Consider the following 24,974-nt stretch of genomic DNA (forward strand, 5'->3'; position numbering starts at 1 on the left):
TTTTTTTTTTTTTTTTTTTTTTTTTTTTTTTTTTTTTTTCCCCTCTTTTTCTTTCTTTTTCCTCTTTTTCTACCCCCTTCTTCCAAGCAGGGTTTTTCTAGCTGCTGGCGAAGTGGGTGGAGGTGTGGCAGGGGCTGCAGGCTGGCAGACCAGCCGTGCCCCAGTCCTAGCAGCGGCGGGGGCAGCTGCTGGATGCTGCTGTCACGGTTGAGGCTCCCGTGGCAGCAGCGGGCTGTGCTGGTAAACAGCTGTGAAACGAAAGCACATACTTTATTACGGAAGTTGACTACTGGTGCTTGTTGCTCTTGTCTCTGTGCCGTCGCAGCTCCACGTTGTATTTCCAGTAGATGATAGACTTGATTGACATCCAGACTTTCCTTGACAGTGGTTTCAGTGGGGTTACCATCTTAATATGTTCTGCTGGGTGCAGTTAATTGTAAGCCCTTTCAGGCAGTGCTCAGGTTTAGGGCACTTCAGTGTAATGCTTGTAGTGGAGGCAGTCTGTCTACTGGATCTGGTGAAAGAAGAGAGTTCACTCTGCAGAGAGGATGTTTTGGTTAGTGCTTTCTATTCAGTTATGGTTTATGGTTTCCCTATGAAACACTTGCAAATTTGCCTTACCGCTGTCTTACCCAGTGTTTTATGAAGCCTCTCATGTCCAGTTTTTCACCCCATCCCCAGACTCGCTGGGGATTCGTTTTAGACTCCAGATAGAGACATTTACCAGCTGTGTTATTTTATTCTTTTTTCCTGACTTGGCTATTTAAATGAGACCTGTGTTTTGAACCTTGAAGGTGCAATGATGGAGGCATGGAAGAGATCAGTGGCAACCTGAAGCTTTCTGTCCAGATACTGTGCTAGGTTTCACACTGCTTTGACTTCGTCTGACTTTTTGTCCATGGTTTCGGTTTTTTTTCGGACTCAAGTATGTCAAAAATATACAGCTGCTGATAAGCACACTGTTCGGTGCAAGCAATGGAAATAGCCTTTAAACAAGAGCTATGAAATACTTACACACGTGTAAGCCTGCTTTGCTGTTTTTAGTCTTGGCTGTTACAGGCATAATTTACAGCAAAGCTTTGGCCGGCAGCAAAGTTTGTGCAGTTTGAACTTGGCTCTGGGAATGTGTTTTTAAAAATCTTGTGTTTTCTTAACCAAAGTCTAACAGTTTGACATAGAGTGACTGTGTTCTTACCACGAGTACTGAAGTCAACAGAGCAGCTAATGCTGTACTTTGTCCCATGTATAGCAAGAGCTTAATGACTGTGGATGAAACAGGAGTAGATGCAGCAAAAAATAAAATCTTCCAAAGTGTTAGTGCGATCTCTTGAGCACTAATAAGCACTGGGGCCTTCAAGAAGAACAATTCATCAGTGGATTCAGGAGGAACTGGTGTGTCATTGGACATACAGAGGTATCTGGAAATCACTTGTACAGTGAAAACAGTTTTTATTGTAGTGATGAGAGACTTCTTAGGAGGTGTATGGTTTCTGAATCTGATATTTTTCAGCATAAATGGAACAGATGCAGTGGCATAACAATTTGAGGAACTGCAGGCTGCAACTTCTGAATGTGAGTTCCTTGAGCTGCTGTTAGGCAGACAAGGGATGGCTTGGGCTTCAACTTGAAAACTTTGAACCTAAACATCGATTTTTAGTGAACTGAGAGATGAAATAATTCGTTGAGATTGGGCATACTCTGGAATAGCTGGCCTAAAACCAAGCTAGTGGAGGGGGATCTGGGTTTTGCTAAGCTGGGATTTTTCATTTATTTCTCTTCGTAAAACAGATTTATATACTGGTGCCATTCATTCATTGGTCACTTCACCCAAAGTGACAGCAGGATAGAGATGTCAGGCTTCTAGGTGCCCACGGAATTTGGCAACAGCACAAGAAATGATGTGGATGTCCCTGCTGAGGGAGCACTGCCACATGTGCATGCTGCTGCTTGGGAACCAGCACCTTCACCACCTAAAGCCTCCTTAAGTTGTGCTGTTTCTCCCCTGCACAGTGATGTTTTTTTTTCTTGCTGAAATAGAAAGGGAGGGTAAAGCCATGACAGATTATTTGAGTAGATCAGAAGAATGATCAGTGAGAACAGCAGGATTCTCCAGTTTTCTTTGCTCCCAGGGGGAGTATTATTCTATGTTTTGAGTTTTCCTTTTGACACTGTGACAGCTACATAGGAATATCACAGTGCATGTGCCTTGGGAAGCAGTTTGGCATGGGAGCCTGGTCATTAAAAATATTCCTAAACCAAATGAGTAATTTATTCTTGCAGTTCATGTGGGATTAACAGTGAACTGGCATGAGAAAAATTATTTGACTCAAATTGTTAAACCAAAGTAATAAATTTGTTTGACTGAAGTGCAACATGCATCTTCTCATGGCCAGCTTAAGGGATTTTGACAAATTTTAAAATTCCCAAAGAAAACACTGTTCTTTCACTTAACCTTATTAGAGCTGTGTTGCACTAAATGTGGAGGGTAAACGTAATGAGATATTTCCTGCTTTTATTGCCTCAAAATGGACAGAGTGAAAGAAGATATACAGATGGGTGAAACTGGCTTGAAGTTCTTTGGAAAGAAGATGACTGGGAACATTAAAATTCTCAAAAATAATGCAAACTAATTATAATAGTTCAACAGCATTTACATCACGTATGCAGCTGGAAGTGTAAGGCAGCAAAAGCCCTTTTGCTGTCAGGGGAAATACACCCTGGGAAAGTAGTGGCCTATATTAGTTAAATCCCAGCAGTATTTAGCAGCAGTGACTTTCTCTTGTTGGTCTGATTTGACCACTGGAAAGGAAAACTGCAGGAAACAGGAGATGATGGCAGGTGCAGCAGCTGCTTGATATGAATAATGATGAAATCATGGAATCATACAATCACCAAGGTTGGAAAAGACCTCTGAGGTCATCCAGTCCTACCGTCCACCAATCACCAATACTTCCCACTAAACCGTGTCCCTCAGTTGATTCTTGAGACCAAGTGAGACTTCTAGCTGACAGACTTTATTTGCTACTGAATTAGAAATCTCACAGAAGTGCAGAGGAGCACACTCTGTCCTATCAGTGATGCTGTTTCTCCAAGCAAATAGTATTATATGTAGATGTCCCTTCAGCTTCTGCTTTTAGGTGGGCACTGATTAGTCTACCTATGCACAAAGGTGCATCCCTGTCATCTTCTTAGTGGAGAAGTTCTAGACGTAGACATGGGGATCTCCAGCAGATCAAGGAAGCAGCAGTTGCTCCTGTGCTATCTATCAAAAACTGTGTCTAAAAAGTGGTGCATGTATGACTTTCTAGTACTGGAAAGTCATGGGAAATACTGTTTAAAAGGCTTTGAATATGGAATTCCTGTTTTCAACTTTGGTAATGTGTGTTGCTACCGATTATTAAAAAGCTGGGTTAAGCCTCTTGGAAATCAATGGCTATTGAACTTGTTTCTCTCAAATGGTGATATTTTTTCCTATCTGTCTCACTTCCAGAGCTCTGGGTAACTTCAGTGGGGCAGTCAGCGGGAGGTAATCCCTAGTGTTAATTCACTTCGACTGTGGAGTTGGAATAGCAGCAACAAACCATTCTCAGCTTCTCTCAGATCATGTATCATAAAAGTGTTATTATGACATAGTTAAACTCAATTCAGAGCATCTGTGGGAATCAGTACCATTATTTGCCATGTAATTAAACTCAGAAAGTGCTTAGAGAGTAAAGCCTGCAATTATCCAACTTTCAGACTCAAATGTGCAAGCTCCTATGTTAACAATGAGGGATATGAGTTTAGTTTTACTTTTTAGCTAAGGGCTGATGCAGGATCAGGCCTGTTTTGTTTCCAAACTGGCATGGGAGTGTTGTCTTTGGATGACACCCAGCAGTTTGTTGTCAACGGGATGTTCTCCATCCAGCAGAGCTCCACGGTGTGCGTGTGGATGCACAACTGGACAGCTTGTACTGATGAAATTTTCCGCAGCTACATCTGTTTGTATGAAGCAGGATGTATGTCAGTTTTACTGCTCTAATTCTGTGTGGCTGATCACGTTTCCTATGTTTCTTTTGGGTTTTGTGCTACTTCCTTTCAGTTAATTGTCACAGTTTTAATATATCTTTTTCATCTGTCAGTCAGGTTTTTTTTTTCTCTTTATAGATGGAAGTGGATCCATGCAGATCTTCCTTTTCAAGTCCTGTTTTTAAAATTGGATATTCAATACTTTTCCAAGCCTTTAGCTGCCTACTTCCTCTCTGATCTAAGTATAGTATCAAAAGTATAGCTCTTGTTCCTTCTTTTCTACTATGCCTAAGACCAGTCTGTTAGTACTGTATGGGTGATGTAGAACTTAATGAAAAGAGCAAACCTTAGGAGTTAGCAGAGCATGAAAATCTAATTAATTAAAACAATTTTTTTCCATGCGCTTTCAAGGTTTTCCTAGTGTTTTCCTGTTGCTGTTGTTTGTTTGGTTTGGCATTTATTTACTTACTGAGTTAATTACTTAGTTATTTGTTTCTTTGCCATTTCACCACTCTTATGACTTCATTTCTCTATAGACATTCTGATGTTTAGGAAGAAAAAGTGATAGGGATCTTAACTGTAATATCCTTGAAGAAGATTCTGTTGACCATAGTCAAAGAATCATTTAATTTGGAAGGGACCCTTAAAGTTCATCTAGTCCAACTCCCCTGCAGTAAACAGGCATTTCTACAGTTAAGTCAAGCTAGATGGAAGAGCTGGTGTTCAAAGCTTAAGATCTGTAATATATTTTATGTACAGGAGTGAATTTAATAGTAGGCACAAGGTGTAGCAGAAAAGTAGTTAGGAAAGTAGAATAAAACATTTAAAGGAAATCTTATTTGTTAGCAGAGTAAGCAGGCATGCAGACAGGAAATGCAATATTAGAGGAAGGAAGGATTGCTCTTGTGAGTTTTTGGTTTAGCTTCCTTTGGGAAGTTTGTGTGCACCTGGTCAAGCTAATGATGTCATTTTTTTTCTGCTAGGATTCTTGAGTGCTCTAAATATACTTTCTATATATTGTACGTAACATTTCCCTGATAAATTTTAGAATGTATTTATATCCTTTGACAAATTTGAACTGTATTGGATTATGTGATTATTCTATGAAATACAGGCTTTCCTGTGTTTCGTGATGGCCCCTTATATTTTGACATGTTCAGAAAGTATTTAAGAACATCACACATTTTTTCTCTCTCGTGGAACATACTGCATTTTTATATATTTTTTTTTTTATATCACATGTAAAATCCCAATTATGAATTGCAGTGTGTGCCTGGGTAACCCCAGCCTCTCTTATAAAGAAAGTCTGGAAAGTGATAACTTGTAATTCACTACTTGATGCAGTAGATGCCGACTTGGAGTATGGATGGATAAGGTATTGGAAAACTTTATCTGAGGATAAATAATTGCTTTTTCATCATCTTGATGGAATTTGGAAGTTCTTATTGTAAGAAACAGAGTATTCCAGCACTTGATGGTGCTAACTTTGATACTAACCCACTGACCTCTTACCTTGTGATACAGGCAATGGTGTGTACAGCCTTAGGAAGATTATTTTGTATCTCTAGGTGTTGAGACTTGTTGGCAATATCGCTGTTACCCAAATCTAACCCGGAATAGTTCAGTGTGTGCTAATGCTTAAATCTGAGTAACTTTATAACAGGAATTCCCTCGGAAGAATGAAAGTTGTGTCTTTAACACAATGACTATTTGTGCAAAGTTCCAGTACTGGCTAAGTTCAAGAACGCCAAAGTTCTTTCTAGAAAAGGGGACTGAAAGCTTGCAGGATCAAAAAGATATCCATAAATTATACTTTTCTACTAAAAAACAAACAAACAATTGGAGACTTGTCATGGAAAACTTCATCCCAGACATTTTGGCAAGGATTATAGAGAACTTATAATAGCAATGAGCGAGCAATTTTAATAGCTGGTAGAACAAATAGTCTATGAACTCAGAAGCTGTAACCCATATAGCATAACCTAATGAATAAATGTAAATTGAAACACATCAACAACCTTTGTCATGTTTTGTAATTTGATTACTTGTATTTGCAATATCAGCATGAAAAGCAAATTGAATAAAAAGAAATTATTATGTGTTTGTAAGGGTGCTGCAGCTTAGAGCCCAATAACATTCTTCATCTCTGAGTATTCTATGAGCATGTCCCTTCTGGAATAATCTCATCGTGTTTTTGCCACTAACTTGCACAGAACCACCCACTTTTTGAAGTAGTTGCAGCTGGGCAGAAGCTATGAACTGTTAAAGCATGGCAGATTGAAAATAGGAGGGGGTGGGGAGCATAGCCTGACACTGGTGAGCTACAGGAACAATAGATTGTTTCTTGTCTGTTTAGACTGCAATCTTTGTGGCTGAAGCCGTCTCTTTCTCATGCAATGAAATGCTAAATATGTCTTTGCAGTTTTCATTTTTGAATCTGCCCCCAAAGCCCAGCCTAGTGCCCAGGTGACAGGGTTTGTACTTTACCTTCAATTTTTAGTTTAATCTTTGCTTAAGACCTTTCTGTTTGCCCTCAGCTCAAGGAGGCAAGTAGAGAGGGTTGGGGAAGAATACTAAGAGGATGCTAGGAGTGCTGGGACAGTGACAGGAGACACGCTGGCGTGGTGGTGTGAGAGAACAAGGCCTGGAAGACATCTGCTTGCTCTTTGATTTTTTCACTCTTTGGTGCCACCACTCATGACCTGGAGTTGTTTAAAGCAAAACTTTGGCAATAGAACAAATGAGCATAGTGAATTTCTAAGTAAATTCCAGCTGCCACTTAGATGTTGAGTTTCTTCTCACTGAGGCCCTGGGCTCCCCTACTGGTGGACCACCCAGTGGGTAAGAAACTGGTTGAAAGGCCACAGGCAGAGGGTGGTGATTAATGGCTTCTATGTCCAAATTGGAGGCTGGTAATGAGCGGCATCCCCCAGGGGTCTGTCTTGGGACCGGTGCTCTTTAATATCTTTATCAATGACATCGATGACAGAATTGAGTGCACCCTCAGCAAGTTTGCTGATGACACCAAGCTGAGTGGTGCACTGACACAGTGGAAGGAAGGGATGCCAGACAGAAAGGTGGGCCCAGGTGAACCTGATGAGGTTCAACACAGCAAAGTGCAAGATTTTGCACTTAGACCGGAGGAATCCAAGGTAGACTGGAAGGAGCAGTCCTTGAGAGCAGTCCTGCAGAGAAGGACCTGGAGGTCCTGATGGATGAAAAACTTAACATGAGCCAGCAGTGTGCTCTTGCAGCTTGGAAAGCAAATGGTATCCTGGGCTCCATCAGAAGAGGGGTGGCCAGCAGGGACAGGGAGGTGATTGTCCCCTCTACTCTGCTCTTGTGAAGCCCCATCTGGAGTACTGAGTCCAGGTCTGGAGACCCCAGTACAAGAAAGACAGGGAGCTGTTGGAGGGGGTCCAGACGAGAGCCACAGAGATGATCAGGGGACTGGAGCACCTCCCCTACGAGACAGTCCGAGGGAGCTGGGCTTGTTCAGCCTGGAGAAAAGAAGGCTGTGGGGTGACCTCATTGCAGCCTTTCGGTACCTAAAGGTACCTATAAATAGGAGGAGTGTCAACTCTTTGGAAGGGTAGACAACAGCAGGACACAGGGAGATGGTTTTAAGTTGAAGGAGGAAAGATTTAGATCGGATGTCAGGGGGAAGTTCTTTACAGAGAGAGTGGTGAGGTGCTGGAACAGGCTGTCCAGAGAAGTTGTGGATGCCCCGTCCCTGGAGGTGTTCAAGGCCAGGTTGGATGGGGCCCTGGGCAGCCTGGTCTAGTATTAAATATTAAATGGGGAGGTTGGTGGCCCTGCCTGTGGCAGGGGGGTTGGAGATTCATGATCCTTGAGTTTCCTTCCAACCCTGGCCATTCTGTGATTCTGTGATTCTGTGATACAGCTATGCTGGGCCACCACAATCTGCAAGGAGTGTTTGCTACCATATCAGCTCTGAACAGTGGCTGCTTGAGGAGGTGGGTGGGGATAACAGCATTGTTTGGAGCTAAAAACACTATTTAATGCTAATGTTAAAAGCACAAGTATTTTTAAGCTTTTTGGAAAAAGAAAGCACATTTTTGGAGGTTTCACTTTCCACTAAGATTTCCACGTGAATGTCTGGGTCTGTAGTCTACCTTTCCCAGACTCATGCTATACTTTAGATTATATTGGAGTTGCTGCAATAGGAGAAAAAAAAAGCCACAATAAAAGCATTAAGACATGGCAGGCTCTCCATTTCTGTGCCAACTATTTCCCATTATATTGTGGAGGATGTAGGGGTGTTCATCATAGGAAAAAAAGAAACGGGAGACATGGACTTTAATTAGCATTGCCACCTTTTGTGATACTAGATTTTACTCCCAAGAAGCATGGTTAGACCCCAGGCCTTTCAAGAAACATTCTTCATTGCATCCCACAGACAGAATATTGTGCAAACAGTGTTGCAACAGTTCTGTCCAATTTACTCAATATCTGTGGGATAGAGAGAGGGTTTGCTTCCAGTTCCCTTTGCTTTAATGCTACTACAGTGCTCAGTTGCCTGAGTGTATCATGCGTGTGAAGAGGAACCAGGCCCTGGTCTGAGGAATTGGCAGTCTAAGGGCTCTGTCTAATCCCAGAGTGATTGTAGCAGAACAGCTCTGCACTGGTGCCAGCCACACAAGGGAAACAGATGGAACAAAAGGACTGGAGACAAGCCTTGAGATCTTTGTTTTCATACCAACAGGGGTATGATGAAACAGGGAACACTGTGGTGCTTCACCTGGAGCCCAGCAGACCCACTGCTGGCTCCATCACTGTGATCATATCCTTGTGGCTTAACTCAGCTGTTACTTGGCATGGGACTCAAGCTTTTGGCTGAAACATCTCAGTTTCCTAATCAGATTGATTAGTACATGACATAAATCTCAATTTTAGAATGTCTAAAACTTTAAGCCCTAATTATTTTTGGCTTTGAGAACTGCTGTTATGATCCATTATGCTATTAAGAACCAATTTTTTTTCAGACTTAAGCTTTATTTTCTACCAAAGCATGATTGTGGACAAACTTCAAAAGAGGCTGGAAGGGAATAAAGCCAAATAAAGCAGCAAAAAACATAAGGATCAGCGATGCTCTGTGCTTTAAGAAGGGTAACAGTGATGCACAGAATATCTATGAACCTGAGTGCATCCTGCCACTCTGAGGCAACAAAATTGTTTCAGATTCCTGGTATTATTTAATTTAAAAATACACATTTTTGATAGGAGACTCTAAGCAATGTAAGGTTACCTGGTTTTTAACAGTTGAAAATCAAGAGGCTGATGTAGTAACCAAAGGCTAAGGAAAAGTATGTACCAAGTAGGTGAGAGTCTTCAACTTTTGACACTTGCTGTTCAGTTTACTTAGATGCTATGTAACTGTCAAGTCATGTATTTTTAAAAGGGGAAGAGCTCTGAAAGAATCACTTCTGTTAAAACCTTTTCTGGATTTATTGTGTGAAACTATGTCAGAGAAAATCAGTAATTCAGACAGTACACAATGGACCTTGTGACACCAGAGCCTGTAACAAAGAATAGCTTAAAGAGGGCATAGCGTGGGCAGATACTTATGCATGAACACTTTTGGATGCTTGCAAGATGATTAATTTCCAAGCTAATCATAAAGAGGAAGATTACATTTGTAACGTTTGTTATGAAATATCTGAAATGCAAACCACATTTATGATGCCGTGGAGCATAACCATACACTGTTGTTATTAAGTAAAGTCCACGTGTCTCTGTGTAACAGAGATGTTTGTGGGTTTTTTTTCTCAAGTTTTCTCCAGCTTATAGAGACCATATATATATTTTTTTCTTTTAAGTTAATCAGACTAACTCACAGCACTTCTTGTTAATCATTGGGAAAGCACTATTTGGCTATATGTAAGCTTATAAATGCTGTTTGAACATCACAATAAGTTGTTTTGCCTTATTGTCAGTGGCCTGAGCTGCTTAGTTATTTGTCTGGAGCTCTGGAGATGTTAGGTCTCTCCTTCCTTGCTCCAACCTTGCTTGTTCATGAAGTCCTGAGCTGCCACACATTCATAGAATGGCTTGCATTGGAGGGAACCTCAAAGATCATCTAGTTTGAGCCCCCTCCCGTGGGCAAAATTATCAACCACTAAATCAGACACTACATCATGTTCCCCATGGCTTCATCCAACCTGGCCTTGAACACCTCCAAGAATAAATTCCTACCTGCTTTGGTGCTTGAGCTCTTAGGACACATGGGGCTTTCAGAGTGATATGGCCAGCCTTGAAATGGCTCCAACATGTGGCCCGGGCGTTAAGTCTTGCATGGTTCTCTCTGCCCAAAGAGAGCAACACCAGAGCTTAGGAGTCATGATCTTCAGTGTCCAAGGACTTTTCCCTTTTCTCTTTGCCTTTTAATCCTCACAAGTATTTAGTCCCACGTTTAAAGTGACTGCTGTCCCTCCTGCTTGCTCAGCTTGTGGTGGAAATGCTGTCAGGCTGTTCTGGCGAGCTTAATTTCTTATATGTCGGTGTTATATATCAAAAGGAGAATAATATCTACCGCCAGTGTTTAAACAAACTGTTTTGAGGAGATTGCCTTCTTTATGATGCATTTAGCAAGGAGTTGTTTCCTGTTCTTTGTTCTCCATGATACCGTGTAAATAAAGAAAGGTTGGGTTTGAGTGCAGAGGTAAATCCTGTAGTGCTTGCAGTGGTTTCCCTAGGCCCTCATGGGCATGAGACCATCCTGCTTGGCAGTGCATTCTGTCTCATGAACCTGGACATCCTTGCGGGTGTCTTCAGCAGAATAAATTTTGGAGCAAGGTAGGATCATAATACTTCGAGTTTGAAAGGACCTTTAAAAATCATCCTACTCCCCTTCAGTGATCAGGGACATCTACAGCTAGATCAGGCTGCTTAGAGCCCCATCCAGCCTGGTCTTCAGTGTCTCTAGGAATGAGACACCCATCACCTCTCTGAGCAGCCTGCTCCAATGCCTCACCAGCCTTATTCTAAAAAAAAAAAAGTTCCTTATATCCACTCTAAATCTTCTCTCTTTTAGTTAGAAGCCACTTCCCTTTGTTTCATCAAGGTATATTGGAACTTGTTTGGTTCCTGTACTTGGGATGAATTAAATCACATATATTATGATTATCTAGTGTTTGGTATGTGTGATTACATCATTGCTGGTGTCTGAGGATGGATAAGCTGATGTGTGATTTCTTAGCTCCTTTTTTGGGATCCCTGTTCTGAAAAGCCAGGATGCTTTGCCAGCTGAAAACTTTTATTTCCTCTTACTCAAAAAAATGATTGCTTTACAAGTTAAAACTGTAAGGTGTATCTGCAGTGGATTCAGCTGATAGCTGGATATAGTGGGAGTCTGCTGGGTAGATGTGGCTTGTCCAAGAGGGAAGAACTTGGGACCTTGTGCAGGCTGAGTATGCCAAATGGAGTGAAAAACTTGTTTTTCTCTGAGTTGGCAACTTTACTCTATTGCATGCAGACATAAATGAACTTTGTATTATGAATACTTCTGTGAGGCAAGTGCTTTTGCAATTGATATAAAAGAATGCTTGTCTGGTTATTTAGGAAAGTTATGCAGTTACAGTAGCTTCAAGCTATCCTGTCACATAAAAGTGGAGCACAAAGCACCTTTTTAGAGATTTTTAAAACCTCTATGCAATCCAGCATCTTTCTCTTTGGAAAATTAGAAGCTTTTTACAGTGGTGTCAGATAGCAGGGCTTTGTTCACCAGCTCTCAGGAAGAAATAATGTGCTGTTGTGCCAGCTTATCACATGGCTGTTCCTCAGTTGGAATGTTTCAGGTATCCCTGGTGCAGATAGGGGGAACCCAGAGCTTGTAAATGTCTATTTGAAAACATAATGTGGCTTGAAGGCCTGGTATCATTCCAAAAGTGAGAACGTGGTGCACATTGGGCTTTTGTTCAGCAGACTTGATGGCAGTAGTGTAATCTGCTGGTCAGCACTTCCTAATGTTGGTTCTTTCGGAAACATAGAGCAACAACTTTGAGCTATTATGAAAACAGGATTGTTTTTTAAGGCTATAAAAGACATCCATGTTGTTCTTTTTGGCAGAGATTTTTGGTCATTTGTAGTCAATGCTCTGACTCCCTGAAAACCCAAAGCTGTCTTGGGTAAACAACTTTCTTCAACGAGTGCTAGCTGTGGCTTTGTTCCTTGAGCCACCTACTGGAAAACTGCAGGGAGCCTGGCTTCTTACTTTCCTCCCATATAGGGAAAACATGGAAAATCCCTTGTACTTCTAGCCTTCCAGATTGCATGTAAATATTTTCAGCTTTTATTTTCCTTTTCTGCCACAACGAGTTGCTAACTGTGTAGAATGACACATTGCACAGGTGGCTGTAATTTCAAAAAAAAATGTAATTGTTTCTAAAACGTCACTTTCAGTTGCTTGGCAAATTTGATTTTGCTTGTCTGTGAAGATCTTAATCATTAAGAACAAAACTGGAGAAAGAGGGTGAGTTAGAGTGACTGCTGGGGATTTAACTCTTGACTATTCTGACTGCTTAAGTAGCTTTGGTGTCTTGAAAATTTGAATTACAAATTACTGGGAATGGGAAATGAGAACAGGAGATTTAGACTGAAATATATATATATATTTTATATATATATACTATATAGTTACATATATATAGTTATATATAGTTAGTCTGAGTGATCTTAAGTCCCTGCCAACATAAATGGTTCTATGATTCTGTATAACAGTTCTGCTTTTGCTCCCATGATTCAAGTTGTGAAATTATATACCCATTAAACACTTCTCTAAACTTAAAATCCACTCTGCCAAAATTTGCATCCAGTTGCATAGCTTCCAAGAAGGTTTCCTAAAATCTGAAGTCATTTACACGTACATAGATGCCAGCATTTATTTGACATTATCTTAATTAATCAAGTGTTTGCCATTTCATAGGCAAACACTGCTATGGTCATTCATCAGGCTTAAGAGGGAGCAGCCCCTGGCACTTTATCTCCATGGAAGGAATGAAATATTCTGTTTTCTAGCTCCCAGTTTGGACTGATATATTCACCAAACTGAAGTACAGCTTGGTCAGTATGCAGACAGTGTGTTGCACCTGCAGAAGGATCTGCTGCACCATTTGTCTCAGCACTCATGTGATCTGGGGCTCCAGTGGTTGTTTCCAATCCATGTGCCCAATTAAGCTGGGCAGAGTGATGCTGTGCCTTTACTAGAGCAGGATGCAGCAATCTTCTTCCCTACTGTGATAGTTTTGAAACCTTTTATTGCATAAGCTGCATTGGTGTGCAATTAAAGGCATGTTGTTTTCACTTGGTACACGGTACTGCTTGGGTTGTTCAAATCAAAGAAGGTTCCTGTTCCAATTTTACTCTTGGTAAGAGAGTAGAATGGTGCTTATGAGCATCTAACTTAGTTTACTTAAAGCAGAGATACTGGAGAGGGAGCCTGTATCTAAACAAAGAGAGTATTTAATCTAACTTCAAGAGAAGATCTTTGTGTAGATTAGGTTATGCCTCCTTTCACATGTAAAATGAGAGTTTTCATGTGATTGAATACTGCAAGAATTGTTGAATATCCCAAGTTGTGAGGGACCCATAAGGATCATCGAGTCCAACTCCAGTTGTGCTATCCTTGTCTTACTTCCTTCAGCATCCTCTGCTCTGAAGTTGCCAAACTTTTGTTTTGATCTCACAGCCTTAACATTTCTTTAATCTCATGTTGTACAGGCGTGTACATAAACAAACCAGGGGATGTTTTACAGGAGATTCATAACCCTCTTGCAAAGCTGTGTTAAACTATAACCTGAGACAGCGGATCACTGGAGGTGGTGGAGGGGGAGGGTCTTTATTTGCTTCTGTATTTAATCTTTTATGCAAGCTGAAAACAAATATTTCTTCATCTTCACAGATACCAGCTACTGACCATGTCAACAGAGTTCCAGGATGCTCACCTTGCAGAGGTGAAACCTCTGGTGGAGAAGGAGGAGGTAATTATCTTAAACATTTTTAAAGCTTTTGTGTCTTCTTTCAGGATTCCTGTTGCAACTGTGCGTTTATTCTTAGTTCTAACAAGCTGTATGGAAAGACAGATGAGAAACTGGTGGTGCAATAATAGTGGTTTTTTGTTAATAAAGCAAAATTGAGTTTTAATTATTGCTCTGGTTGTGTGCTTCTTTAATTTTGATCTATTGTGAACATATTCAGGAAAAAAAAAAAATATATATATATATATATATAGTTACAGTTCTGGGTTTATTTTGAACAGTTCCAATTGACAAACTCAAGTAGATCTATCTATTCCTATAGACTTCTCAGTGCAGAGTTTCAAACTTTGCTCTATCCTGTGCCTTTCATGGAGGAGCAGATATGCAGAGAGCCTTTACGTTGCTCTTGGTAGTTCTGGGTCTGAAAGCATGTCTGCCCCATCGTGTCTGCTCAGATTGCCCTATGACTGCAGCATAAAACCATTTTCAGCCTTTTGTTTTGTTTGCTTAACTCTGTTGTGCTTCTTTGCATTTGTTTTTGCACTATTTTTCTCCAAATCTCTTTCCACAGCATCTAGGGTCAGTGTCTGTTTGACTCTGATCGATGGCGCTCCTACCCTGTGCATGTTCATTGCAAATAATTCATTAGAATATTCAAACAAACTTGCTGCTTTTTTTCTTGAATCAAGACTAAGATTTTTCTTTCACTTTCCCCAGTGATTGTCATTATTGACACGTGGTGACATTTTCGTCTATTTTTCTACACTGAGATTCCTCATTGTTTTATTTGCTACTTTCATTTTTTATTCTCTACCTCTTTTTGAGTAAACACTTTGGGAAATTATTTCCACTTACGAATGTAATGAAATGTCTAGAGAAACTTTAAACACAATTCCTGTGCCAAGGACATTGCATGAAAGCAAGGCTTTCAGGAACTAAGATCCCTTTCTAATGCCAATGTTGTTCAGTAGCAGCGAAATGAAGCAGAAGTTCTCTGGTTACTGAAATGTTTTTGCTTCAGAGTTCAGAAATGTCTTACACTGAAGAATTTCCTGCGTTTCTGCAGCATGTAGATGAAAAATTGCTATCTTGACGAGGAGCCCTGTGTGCTTTTATTCACAGATGCCTTAATTTTTGCCAATGTGGGGAAAGTAGCGTAGTTAATCTGGTTTGATCATCTGTTGGGCTATCCTTATCATAAATGGAGGAAGTTTTTTATAATGTTTAGAGAAAGTGGAAAAATGATTGCCTCAGATGACACTCAGCACATGCTAGCGTTAGTGGTGGAGATTGGCAGTGAGTGAGTGATGCTCTCTTAAGTGTAATCTTACTTACTTACTGTATACTAGGCTTCTTTCTATAGCCAATTCTTTATTACTGAGCGGTGATGGAGCCCTGTTTTGTACACTGTCTAGATGGTTGCTATACCTACATATACCTTCAATCTGTAGACCACTTGGAAACATGAGTGTTTGAAATTACTATGTTTAAAAGGTCATGAGTCCAATAGTGCAGATCAAAAGATTGTCTAAGGTTAAAAACATAGTCTGTAAAGAGTGAACTTGGACTCTGGCTGTAAACTGACTTCCACAAATTCATCAGCTCTTCACATACCTGTTTGCATGTGCATCACAGTCCTTAATTACCTAAAGATCACAGCTTTAGTGTTACATTGTAATTGTGGTTTGAACTGCAAAGTTTAGAAGTCCATCCTCTAGATGGTATTACGCAAGGCAGAGTTGTATTGCTTCTGATATCTTCTATCCTTCATTTACTTGAGATTTTAGGACTGCATGATCTCCTTGTCAGGCTCCTGAACTTTGCATTTTATTTCTGTACTTCTCCCTCAAGCTTTGACTTCCTGGTCACACTGCAGTGTAACAAGTGCCAGCTTGACTGCTCTTCCTACTGTGCATCTCCCTCAATGTAACTGACTCCTTCCAAGTTTTCTAATAGCTAGCAATGTCTTAAAGATGTGTCTTCCTTTGAGGTTATGGAGATGAGGAGGATGTCACCTTACTCTTTTTCTCATCTTAATGCAGGGGATGCAGAGGAGCTTGTCAGTAATAGCAATGGCTAGATGTAGGAGTGGACATTTAGACGTTCAGCAATATTCAAGAAATGAAGGGAGAGAGCTCTCCACTGGAGAACCAGTGGGTCAGAACACGTGTCTCAGTGCACATACAAGTGCAGAACTTTTAACTGCAAATGTTACCTGACTTAGTATCCTGTCATCTCTTCACAGGCTATCACTCGCCTCCTTCCAGACTTCGATGTTCAGGTCAGTGAAGCTATACTTCTGTTGTTGTTTTTTTTTTTTCTTTAATAAAAGGGAAAACAGAAATTGGATCAGAAATGACTGACTGCTCATAAAAAATGCTGTACTTGTGAGAAGGAGCCTGAATGGGGCTCTTACACTATCTCGTGAAAGGGACTGCAGGAGGTCTTTTCAACCTAAAGCTGAGAAAAAATCATCCTAAAGAAATGAGTTGCAAGAAGCTCTGTTTTTTTGCTAAAAGAAAGATTCTTCAGCTGTAGTAGCAAAATCAAAATGCACTCCTCCCACATGAGAATGCAGTTTCCCCAATTAATTTCCTTTCATTAGCAGTGTGTGTGCATTTCCTATGAGGAAATGTCCCTCTTGGTGTAACCCATTATGCCATTAAAAGTTTCCAAAATATTTCTGAAGCCTGGGAATCAGAGGAAGGCAGTAAGCAATCAATTTTGGCTGTACAAAGTGTGATGGCACTTTCCATACATTTATTTACACCCTGCACACAATTGTGCATGAAGTATACTGCCAGGTCCAATGGTGCCTTTCCATTTTTCTCATGTGATGTGTGTTTGAGAGGTGACTTTATGATTCTGTTTTCTCCTCTTTTAAATTATTTTATCTCCATGTGCTGAGTCTTGTTCTTGATGGCTCATAAGCCACAACTAAGGAAATTAATGCTGGAGTCAGGTTGGGTTGGATTGGGAAAGAGAAAAGTGAGTGTGCACCTGCCTCAACAAAAAGAGTGAGCAGTGCATTCCCATTGCTGAGGACAAGGAGTATGAGTCAGAGACTGAGGCTTGCCAGGTGTCTTGTATATATCAAGGATGTTTAATGGGAGGTAGATCATACAGGAATAAGAGAAGCTATTGAGTTAGTCTCTTATATGTGCAAGCAGAGGTTTTTGAAAAAATAATCCTGTTGAATTCTGCAACATCTTGCACTTTATTTTCACTTCTTTATATTTTATTAAGTGCTTTACAGATTGGTTAGAAATCGAGCAGAAACACTGCTGTCACCTCCCTGGAAACCAAGGCACGCAGTTATTGCAAACAACTTGCCCTCTTTCAGCAGCTCTTAATTTTTTAGCAAGAATGTAGTTCATATTAGTCTGACATTTTCCCCTTCATTCTTTCTAACGTTGAAATCCACTGCCTGAAGTCTTGATAGACATAAGTTAAACTTCTCATCATCAGACTTTCTGCAGGCCTGTGCACAGCATGGGAGAAGCTTGTTGTTTGGGCCCAGATTGACCACTTGTTCTAAATAAGTATGAATCCCGGATTAAGTCTGTGAATAGGAATACTGCACTATTTTGATTAAAAATCCAGAAGTGACCCATATTTTATTTCTATTCTTGGAATAAATTTGCTTGGCTTGTAAACAGTGTGTATATATAGGTTTTTAACTTGCAAGATCAAATTCTCTAAGCCATTTTGTTGGTTTTTTTCCCATGTTTTGGATTAACTGTCACTAATCCAGACCAGTGGTTCTTGCTATTTAGCCCTGTTCTGCCATCTCTTTCTTTTTCTAATGATGTTCCTTTCTTAGACTTTAATCTTTGATTGTTCTAGTTCAAGGAAGCAAAATGTGGGAAAACAACCTCAATCCCTTGTTTTAAGAACTGCTGTTGGAAAGGAGACTTTGCTTTGGTGCTTAAAACCACAAGAACCCTACTATGCATCTTCAAGTTCCCTTGTGGTTGATCTATGAAGAAAGATGGTTTGAAGCTGTTTTGAGAACCTCAATGACTTAATTTATTCAAGAGGTTCTGGAGGATCCAGGACACTCAGAGCTGACAATGAAGCTCACATATGCCCTTAGTGAGTGATCTGTCCCTTAAGCATGTTTGGGAGAAGGAGGCATCTAGCTAAGAAAGGATCCCAGGACTCAGCAGGACACTCCTTTAGTTCCCATATGTCTGTATAGGGATGTGACAGTTCTCTATATCACTGTCCTTTTTTGCAGACAAGTTACGCAGTGTTCAGTTAATAACTTCATTTCTGTCATCAGTGAAAAATAGTGGCTGCCTGTGAGTGTATTTGTTCCAAGAAGAATTTTCATCTAGCTACTCAGATTTGGAAAGAAGCAGGCTCTTACTTCACAGGCTATTTTTGACAAACTTTCCATTTTTGAAGTGACCCACTATATAGCAGAATATCATCCTCCAAATTGCAAGATTTGTGTGTGGTTATTCTCTGGAGAAAAGCCATAAATGGAGCTGGATTTGATGATCCTTTTGGGTTTGTTCCCACTTGGTATATCCAATGATTAAATGATTCTGTGAGTTACTGGGAGTTGGCCAAGACCTGAGTTGAACGGAAGAATTGACAACTCTGAACTCCCACCACTCTGTACTGTCTACATTTCTGTCCGCGGTGCATACCTGAAGATAGAAGTTAAGTTATGCCTCCCAGGAACGTGACTATTCCTTGCCAAACCTGTTTTAGCACAGTTCAAGATAAGTTGGTGCAGGGCAGTGTGCCCTGTTCTGCTTTGTGTTGGCTGAATGCCCAGTGTGCTTTTATTATATTTGCAGTTGAGTGCATTGGCCTATTCTTTTACCTGTTAACATTGGAGTTCGGGGAAAACTGTCTCCCTGCTGCTGTATACATTCCTGTGGCTCTATACTTCAGAAATGAGCAGTCTGCCAGAACACTGCTTTTTCAATAATGAAGGAAAGCTTTCCGAGCTGTGCAGAATCTGTAGGCAGCAGAGAAGAGCTTGTCCTGTGCAATTCAGGGCTCATGGCATGAAAATTTACAAGCATGCAAGAATCCCTTTCTGTTGCCTGGGAAGAGAGAATGAGCCACCATGGACGCAGTGGGAGACAAATCAGCATTGTGACTGATGGAGTGCATTTCCTAGTGGGACCTTTCAAATAAAGGGAATAATGGGAATTATTAAAATAATCTTGATGGAAGATAATATTTTACTTAAAATACAAAATGCATTGTTTTTTGCAAAGTGGGCAATGTCTGGTTTTCCCTTTTAGACAGCAAAGATGGTTTGATTACATATTCAGAAAAACAAAAACAAAACAAAAACCTGTTTATAAACATGTTCATTCTATGTGTTTATCTGCCGGGATGGAGAGAGGAAGGAATAAAAGGCTCTTGTGTGTTGCTGTGTTGCCTCCCTCTTATAGACCCATAACAGCATCTCGAAAAATGTCAATTTGACCTAAAAAAAAAAGAAAATCTGCCATAGAAGAGAACAACCCCCTTTAAACACAGATAGTCTGTCTTAAATTGCATGTATCATAGGTATTTTTGTGTGTATTTTAGAGCACTAAAGAAAGACTGCACCTCTGTTAAAGTGAGATGTGAACAGATGGCATGCTTGTCTTTATCCTTCTATCGGATTAGTGTACCTTGGATGTTTTTCTAAGATAGTGTTTTAATACAAATCACTTGGTTGAGGAGCCTCTTACTACAATGTTGACGTTGATTGGGGTGTGCTGCCATCTGTTTTCAGTGCTCTGCTTTTTGAAAACATCCATGCCGACATCACGTAGACAAATCTCTTGATCTTTAATAGGATCAGTAGGGATGTTGAGTTTTTGGCTTGGCATCACTAAAGAAACAAGTTTAAATTGTTTTTTAGGAGAAAAATTGGGGCATTTTTCATTAAGAATTAACACTAATGGAGAACAGTGCAACATTACTACTATTGCATCGCAAGAGCCTTATTATGAAGATAATGAATTAAACTAATCATTAAACTGATGGTGACTTTTGCCAGTAATTAGATGTGTGGTCTCCCATCACCTCTGAACTATTTTTAGTTGACACTGAGTTTGAACTAGACTCAGGATTCCAGTTAAAAATAATTAGCAGTGGAGGTCAGTGGGGTGGGCAGGTTCAAGTGTCTGGCTTTGTCACAAAGAGATTTTTTTCTGTCCTGCACAAAGGATAAAGAACCTAAGGCTTGAAAGGTGGTCTCTCCTGAGGAAGTGTTCTGGGCCCTTAAGTGCTATTGTTGAAAAGGTCTAGCAATAAAACCCGATGATAGAGAATGCTGTTGTTCTCTAACTGAAAAGGAGATTATCTTTCACATGAAGGTGTGTTACTCATTACTGGTGCTAAAATTCCCAACCTATCAGTTCTTATGCTCTCTACTGAGAATAATCTAAATGCAGAAGGAAGGCAGAATGTGGACAATATTAATTACTACTGTTGTTAAATTCCATTTATTAGTATTGCAAATCTCTGTATAATAAAATAATGAATGTACCTACAACACTCTACTTTTGCCAAAAGTGAAACTTAATTTTCAGGTGAGTGATATTGAAATATTTTAGACTAAGTGTTGCTTGTGAACTTTGGAAAATACAAGACTTTTAGCACTTAAAGTCAGACGTTGTTGCGTTGCTGTGCAGAATCATTCTCATTTACATGAAGTTTTTAATTTATTTTTGTTCCTCATGGAAGCTTTACTCCCACCTTATAGAAAAGAACTTGCTCCTAATTTTACGTAAAATAGTTTTGGGGTGGTTCAGCATCTCAAATTAATCTGTATTTACCAAAGTCTAATTGAAACGTCACCAGAAAATACTATGCTAATCACTAGTTCCCAGGTTTGAAAGTTGGCATTTGTACATTGTGTGACAGAGTTCATCTTTGATGTCTGAGCTCTACAGAATAAGTACTTTGCCTGGTCAAACCTGATTCAAATCCTATTTAAGAATGACGTCCTCCTGAGTTAGTCTGTTCTGGGTTTTCTGGTTGGGCACTGTGGGTGTCATAAGCCTATGCAGAAAAGCAGCCTCTCCATATAACCCAGTTTCCTACTTGGGGAAAGTAGGAACCAGCTCCTGTCCTCTCTCTGCTTGGTGGATTTATCACCCTGTTTTGCCTAAAGATGGTACTGGATGTAGAAGACACAGCATACCTGCTAAATAATGCAGTGAGTATGCAGAGGAATTAACCTCTGGGGGAACAGAAAAGCTGAAAAGTGGTGTTTCAGTGTAGTGTAGAGCAGAGAGACTCTCCTGGTATTTGGGTGCATGGGGCGGTCTTGATTTGTTGGTGTGATCATAGCTGATGTAAATTGCAAGGAAAATAGGTGAAATATGGAACAATGCTGCTTAGCATCGTTATGTTCAACAAAACACATAGTAAATTTGACATATGAAATTACTGAGCCATAATTTAGATTGAATTAATTCATCAGATCTCAGAAGCTTCTGGATTTTGCTCTGAAAAGGTTTCTGCTGGAGCTGTTCACTCCTAATTTCTACAGCATAATTTGTAGTATGTTTAATTTAATTTAATTTGGATTTTGCGCCTGGGCATTGTTGCAAAGAGTAAATAAAGCCAGGCAGGAGCAGTGTGCTGTACTGAATGACATGGATGTCTGTATCCTATGCAGAAAATATTCTTATGAAATATTAAAGCTGGTCACTAACTGCATACTGCTTTGATTCCATGAGAGTAACTGTAGATAGAAAATAATCGTTGTTCTGTAATTCCCCCTTACATACATTGTCAGGCTAACAAATTGCTTATGTCTATCTTAAGTACAAGTGTGAAAGAAACAAGAACTGTTCCATACGTTGAGGACATTGGTGCAAACTAAGTTTCATTTATCCAACACGGACATCTAGCAAATGGGATGGTAATGAAGGGGTCTCTGATTTGATATTAAAGGCGTTTTAAGCTCATTAAATAGTACAAAATCCAGTTGTGTCAGATAATAGAAATGGGCTGTTTAAGGTTGTTTCTGTGATAAGCACCACAGCATTGTTGTAGCCATATTACTTTCTTGCAAACTTCATTCAGTTGAGTTTGTGCTTAGGTTTAAGCAATAGCAATCCATAAAGCTAACATGTAGCTGCCTGCCATATTTACTGCGGAAAGCTGCTCTAATCACAAGGTCCTGCAGTGTGATTAGTCTTTATGGTGAACACAAGCTATTTTAATGGAGTGCTTTTTAGGGGAATATTAGTTATTTGCTCAGTTACGATCATTTTCCTAGAAAACAGAAGTGTTTTGGAAACTGGCACCATTGCAAATGCTGCTGGCCACGCTAGTGAGCCATTAGGCATCTTAGGTTATTTTAGGCATCTTTGCCCCAAACTACCTTTTTAAATTTTTAATTTTTTTTTTCACCTTCATCTTTATTTCCCACTTCTTTTTTTTTATCTTATCCCCTCTTTTTTTTTTTTTTTTTTTTTTTTTTTCCTTCCTTTCTTTTTTTTTTAGTTTTGTCTCTCCTATTCCTTTTCTTTTTTAAAGCTTTTTTGTTGTTTTTTTAACACTGACTGTTGTGGTCAAAAACCATTTCCTCAGCATCTAGTTAGAGCTAGCAGCTTGAGTGCTTCTGTCATTGGCTGTCAACAGCAATAGATGACAGCTGTGTGAAAAACATTAGCAAAGAGCCTGCACCATGGGGAGGCTTGGAGTGTGTTGGCTTGGGAGTTGCAGAGGTCCTGGGGCCAGAGAAGCTGTGGACAGCCCTGATATAGGGCAGGAGCTGTGTTCATGGTCATGGCTGCCAACACTAGAGTGTTAAGTAGAGCCCTTCTACAGTCTGACAGTTTCACCTTGTTCTTTGTCAGGAGCAAGATGTGGAGACCATGCATGGCTTAGTCCATGTCACCATGTGTGGGACACCAAGAGGGAATAGACCTGCTATCCTCACATACCACGACATTGGGTTGAATCGTAAGTAGGCTTTATATTTTATTGCATAGTGATGGCCTGGTTGGTTAACGTTATAGCTGTAGTCAAAAGTGTGGGATCCCTGATGGTTAGAAAACATTTCCCAGGTCCTCACACACTTGTGTCTACTACATACTCATAGAAGGTACTTGCCTTAGTGCCTAGCCTAATTCTTCTCTTATGGCAAGTTTAACTCTCAGATTTACATGCTCCCAAAGAAAGTAATTGGAATGTTTCACTTCAATGGGCGAAAGGATGTCCTGGTAGCTTGTAATGACTGTGTGTAAATGCTGTAAAAACATCTGTAGAGGAAGGCTGAGGCTGTGTTGAAAGCAGGATTGACAAGAACGCTGCTGTTGCTTTGGCTTGTAGGTTCCTGTCTGAAACCAGTCTTACACTTCTGTGGGTTTGTATGAATAGTGAGCCAAATCTGAATGATTAAATGAAAGCTGGTGTTGTATTAAGAAAGTGACTTTGACAAGTGCCTTCTGTCGTATCTGTCATATTCAGGAATATAATGAGCTAGATGTCCCGATCTGTTGGTCTGTTTTTCTCACCAGTACCCTGATTCACACCATTTGCTGTTTGTAAGAAAGCTATCGGTTTTAAAACTAAAAGCAGCTGCAAATCTTTAATGTTTGGCTTTTGGGGGAGTGGCAGCAGTGATATTACTCAGAAGAAAAAAAAAAATCTCTTTTTTGCATGTTTTTAGTAGCACTGCCTTATTTTACTTTGGGTTGTTAGTGGATCAGGGCAGAGCTTAATCTGGGTCTCATCTTTGAATAAAACTTTCTTTCTTTCTGGAGATATAAAAATTATGATGAATAAGCTTTCCTTTTAAAGGAGAAGGGAGAAAGCTTTATGCCTATCTTGCATATTCTCCTAAAGCTGGATTTTAGCTGAAAATATTGTACATTCTCTAGTGATTTTTTTTGCATGTTGTGTAGTAAGAGGACATTCAGAAACACACACAGATGTTGAGTTATTTTCTGCGCGTATCAGAGGCGGTGCTACAGAATTCCTTCTTTCCGCTCCAAGAGGAGAACATGCTAACCTTCTCCCCACACTAATGTTTGTTCAACATCAGAAATCAAATCATCTCAGAGCTGGGGGCCTGCAGCATTCAGTATCCCAAAAGGACACTTTTGTCTTGAATTCCCTGCTGTGAGAGACACAAACGTAATGTTTATCTTGCGATACTTGGGCAGAAACACAAGTCACGATCTCAGAGCTGGATACCTTTTGCCCCATCTGTTTTGACATAATCCAAAGAAAAATGGCTGGACAAGTAAATGGATAGTTTTACCTAAGCCAAAACTCAGTATGAATTTTCCTGATGACAGTTTATGACTATTTTACTTCTGCATAAGGAACATTTTCTTGATTTTTGGTGTACCAAGCCAGTATTTCTGGGAAGGACCAGAATAATGTGGATAAATGCTAGCTGGCCATGAGGAGAGAGCTTTTCATTTTTTTGCTTCAGGGTGTTGATACAATTTTGTACGAAGCACAGGTTGCTTTGCAGCAGGACTTCCTTATTCTTCCTTAAAAATAAAGAATTGTCACTTTTTCTGAGCTGATGGAGGGAACTTTTCATTAATCTGCAGTCCAGGTTTCAACAGAGGTAACGTTAATAAACAAGTGATTTTATTAGAGGTGCAAATTTACTAATGAATAGACCATTTAATCTCAGCAAAATTATTTCGTGTTTTCATTTTCAAGACAAAACTTGCTTCAATCCTCTCTTCAACTTTGAGGATATGCAGGAAATCACCCAGCACTTTGCAGTTTGCCACGTGGATGCACCTGGTCAGCAGGATGGGGCACCATCTTTCCAAGCTGGGTGAGTTGTGAGGAAAACAGCCTCTGCTTTCAGAGTTATCTTTTGTCAGGAAAAAGAGCCTTAATCTGCAATTCAACTGAAGAGCAATTGCAGAAAGAAAAGCAGCATTCCTTTGAATGCTGATAATTTCAATTTAAGTTTCCAGAGCTCTGTTGAGTTTTGCGGTTCACAGTAAACTTCAGGTCTGTAAC

General features: G+C 40.0%; 1 protein-coding gene across 1 annotated transcript in view; it reads left to right on the forward strand.

Annotated features, from left to right (window-relative positions):
• The window catches only part of NDRG1 (N-myc downstream regulated 1), a 40,025-nt gene that overhangs the window by 451 nt on the left and 14,600 nt on the right, over positions 1 to 24,974 (forward strand). The window contains exons 2-5 of the mRNA XM_042834108.1: positions 13,928 to 14,006; positions 16,249 to 16,284; positions 22,838 to 22,943; positions 24,663 to 24,783. Coding sequence (XP_042690042.1) covers positions 13,944 to 14,006; positions 16,249 to 16,284; positions 22,838 to 22,943; positions 24,663 to 24,783 — 326 coding nt within the window. The 5' untranslated portion in view covers positions 13,928 to 13,943. The remainder of the gene's footprint in view (positions 1 to 13,927; positions 14,007 to 16,248; positions 16,285 to 22,837; positions 22,944 to 24,662; positions 24,784 to 24,974) is intronic.

The sequence above is a fragment of the Centrocercus urophasianus genome, unplaced genomic scaffold, assembly GCF_019232065.1.
Source record: "Centrocercus urophasianus isolate 14NV4802_14NV808 unplaced genomic scaffold, USGS_Curo_1.0 seq_11, whole genome shotgun sequence".
Classification (NCBI taxonomy): domain Eukaryota; kingdom Metazoa; phylum Chordata; class Aves; order Galliformes; family Phasianidae; genus Centrocercus; species Centrocercus urophasianus.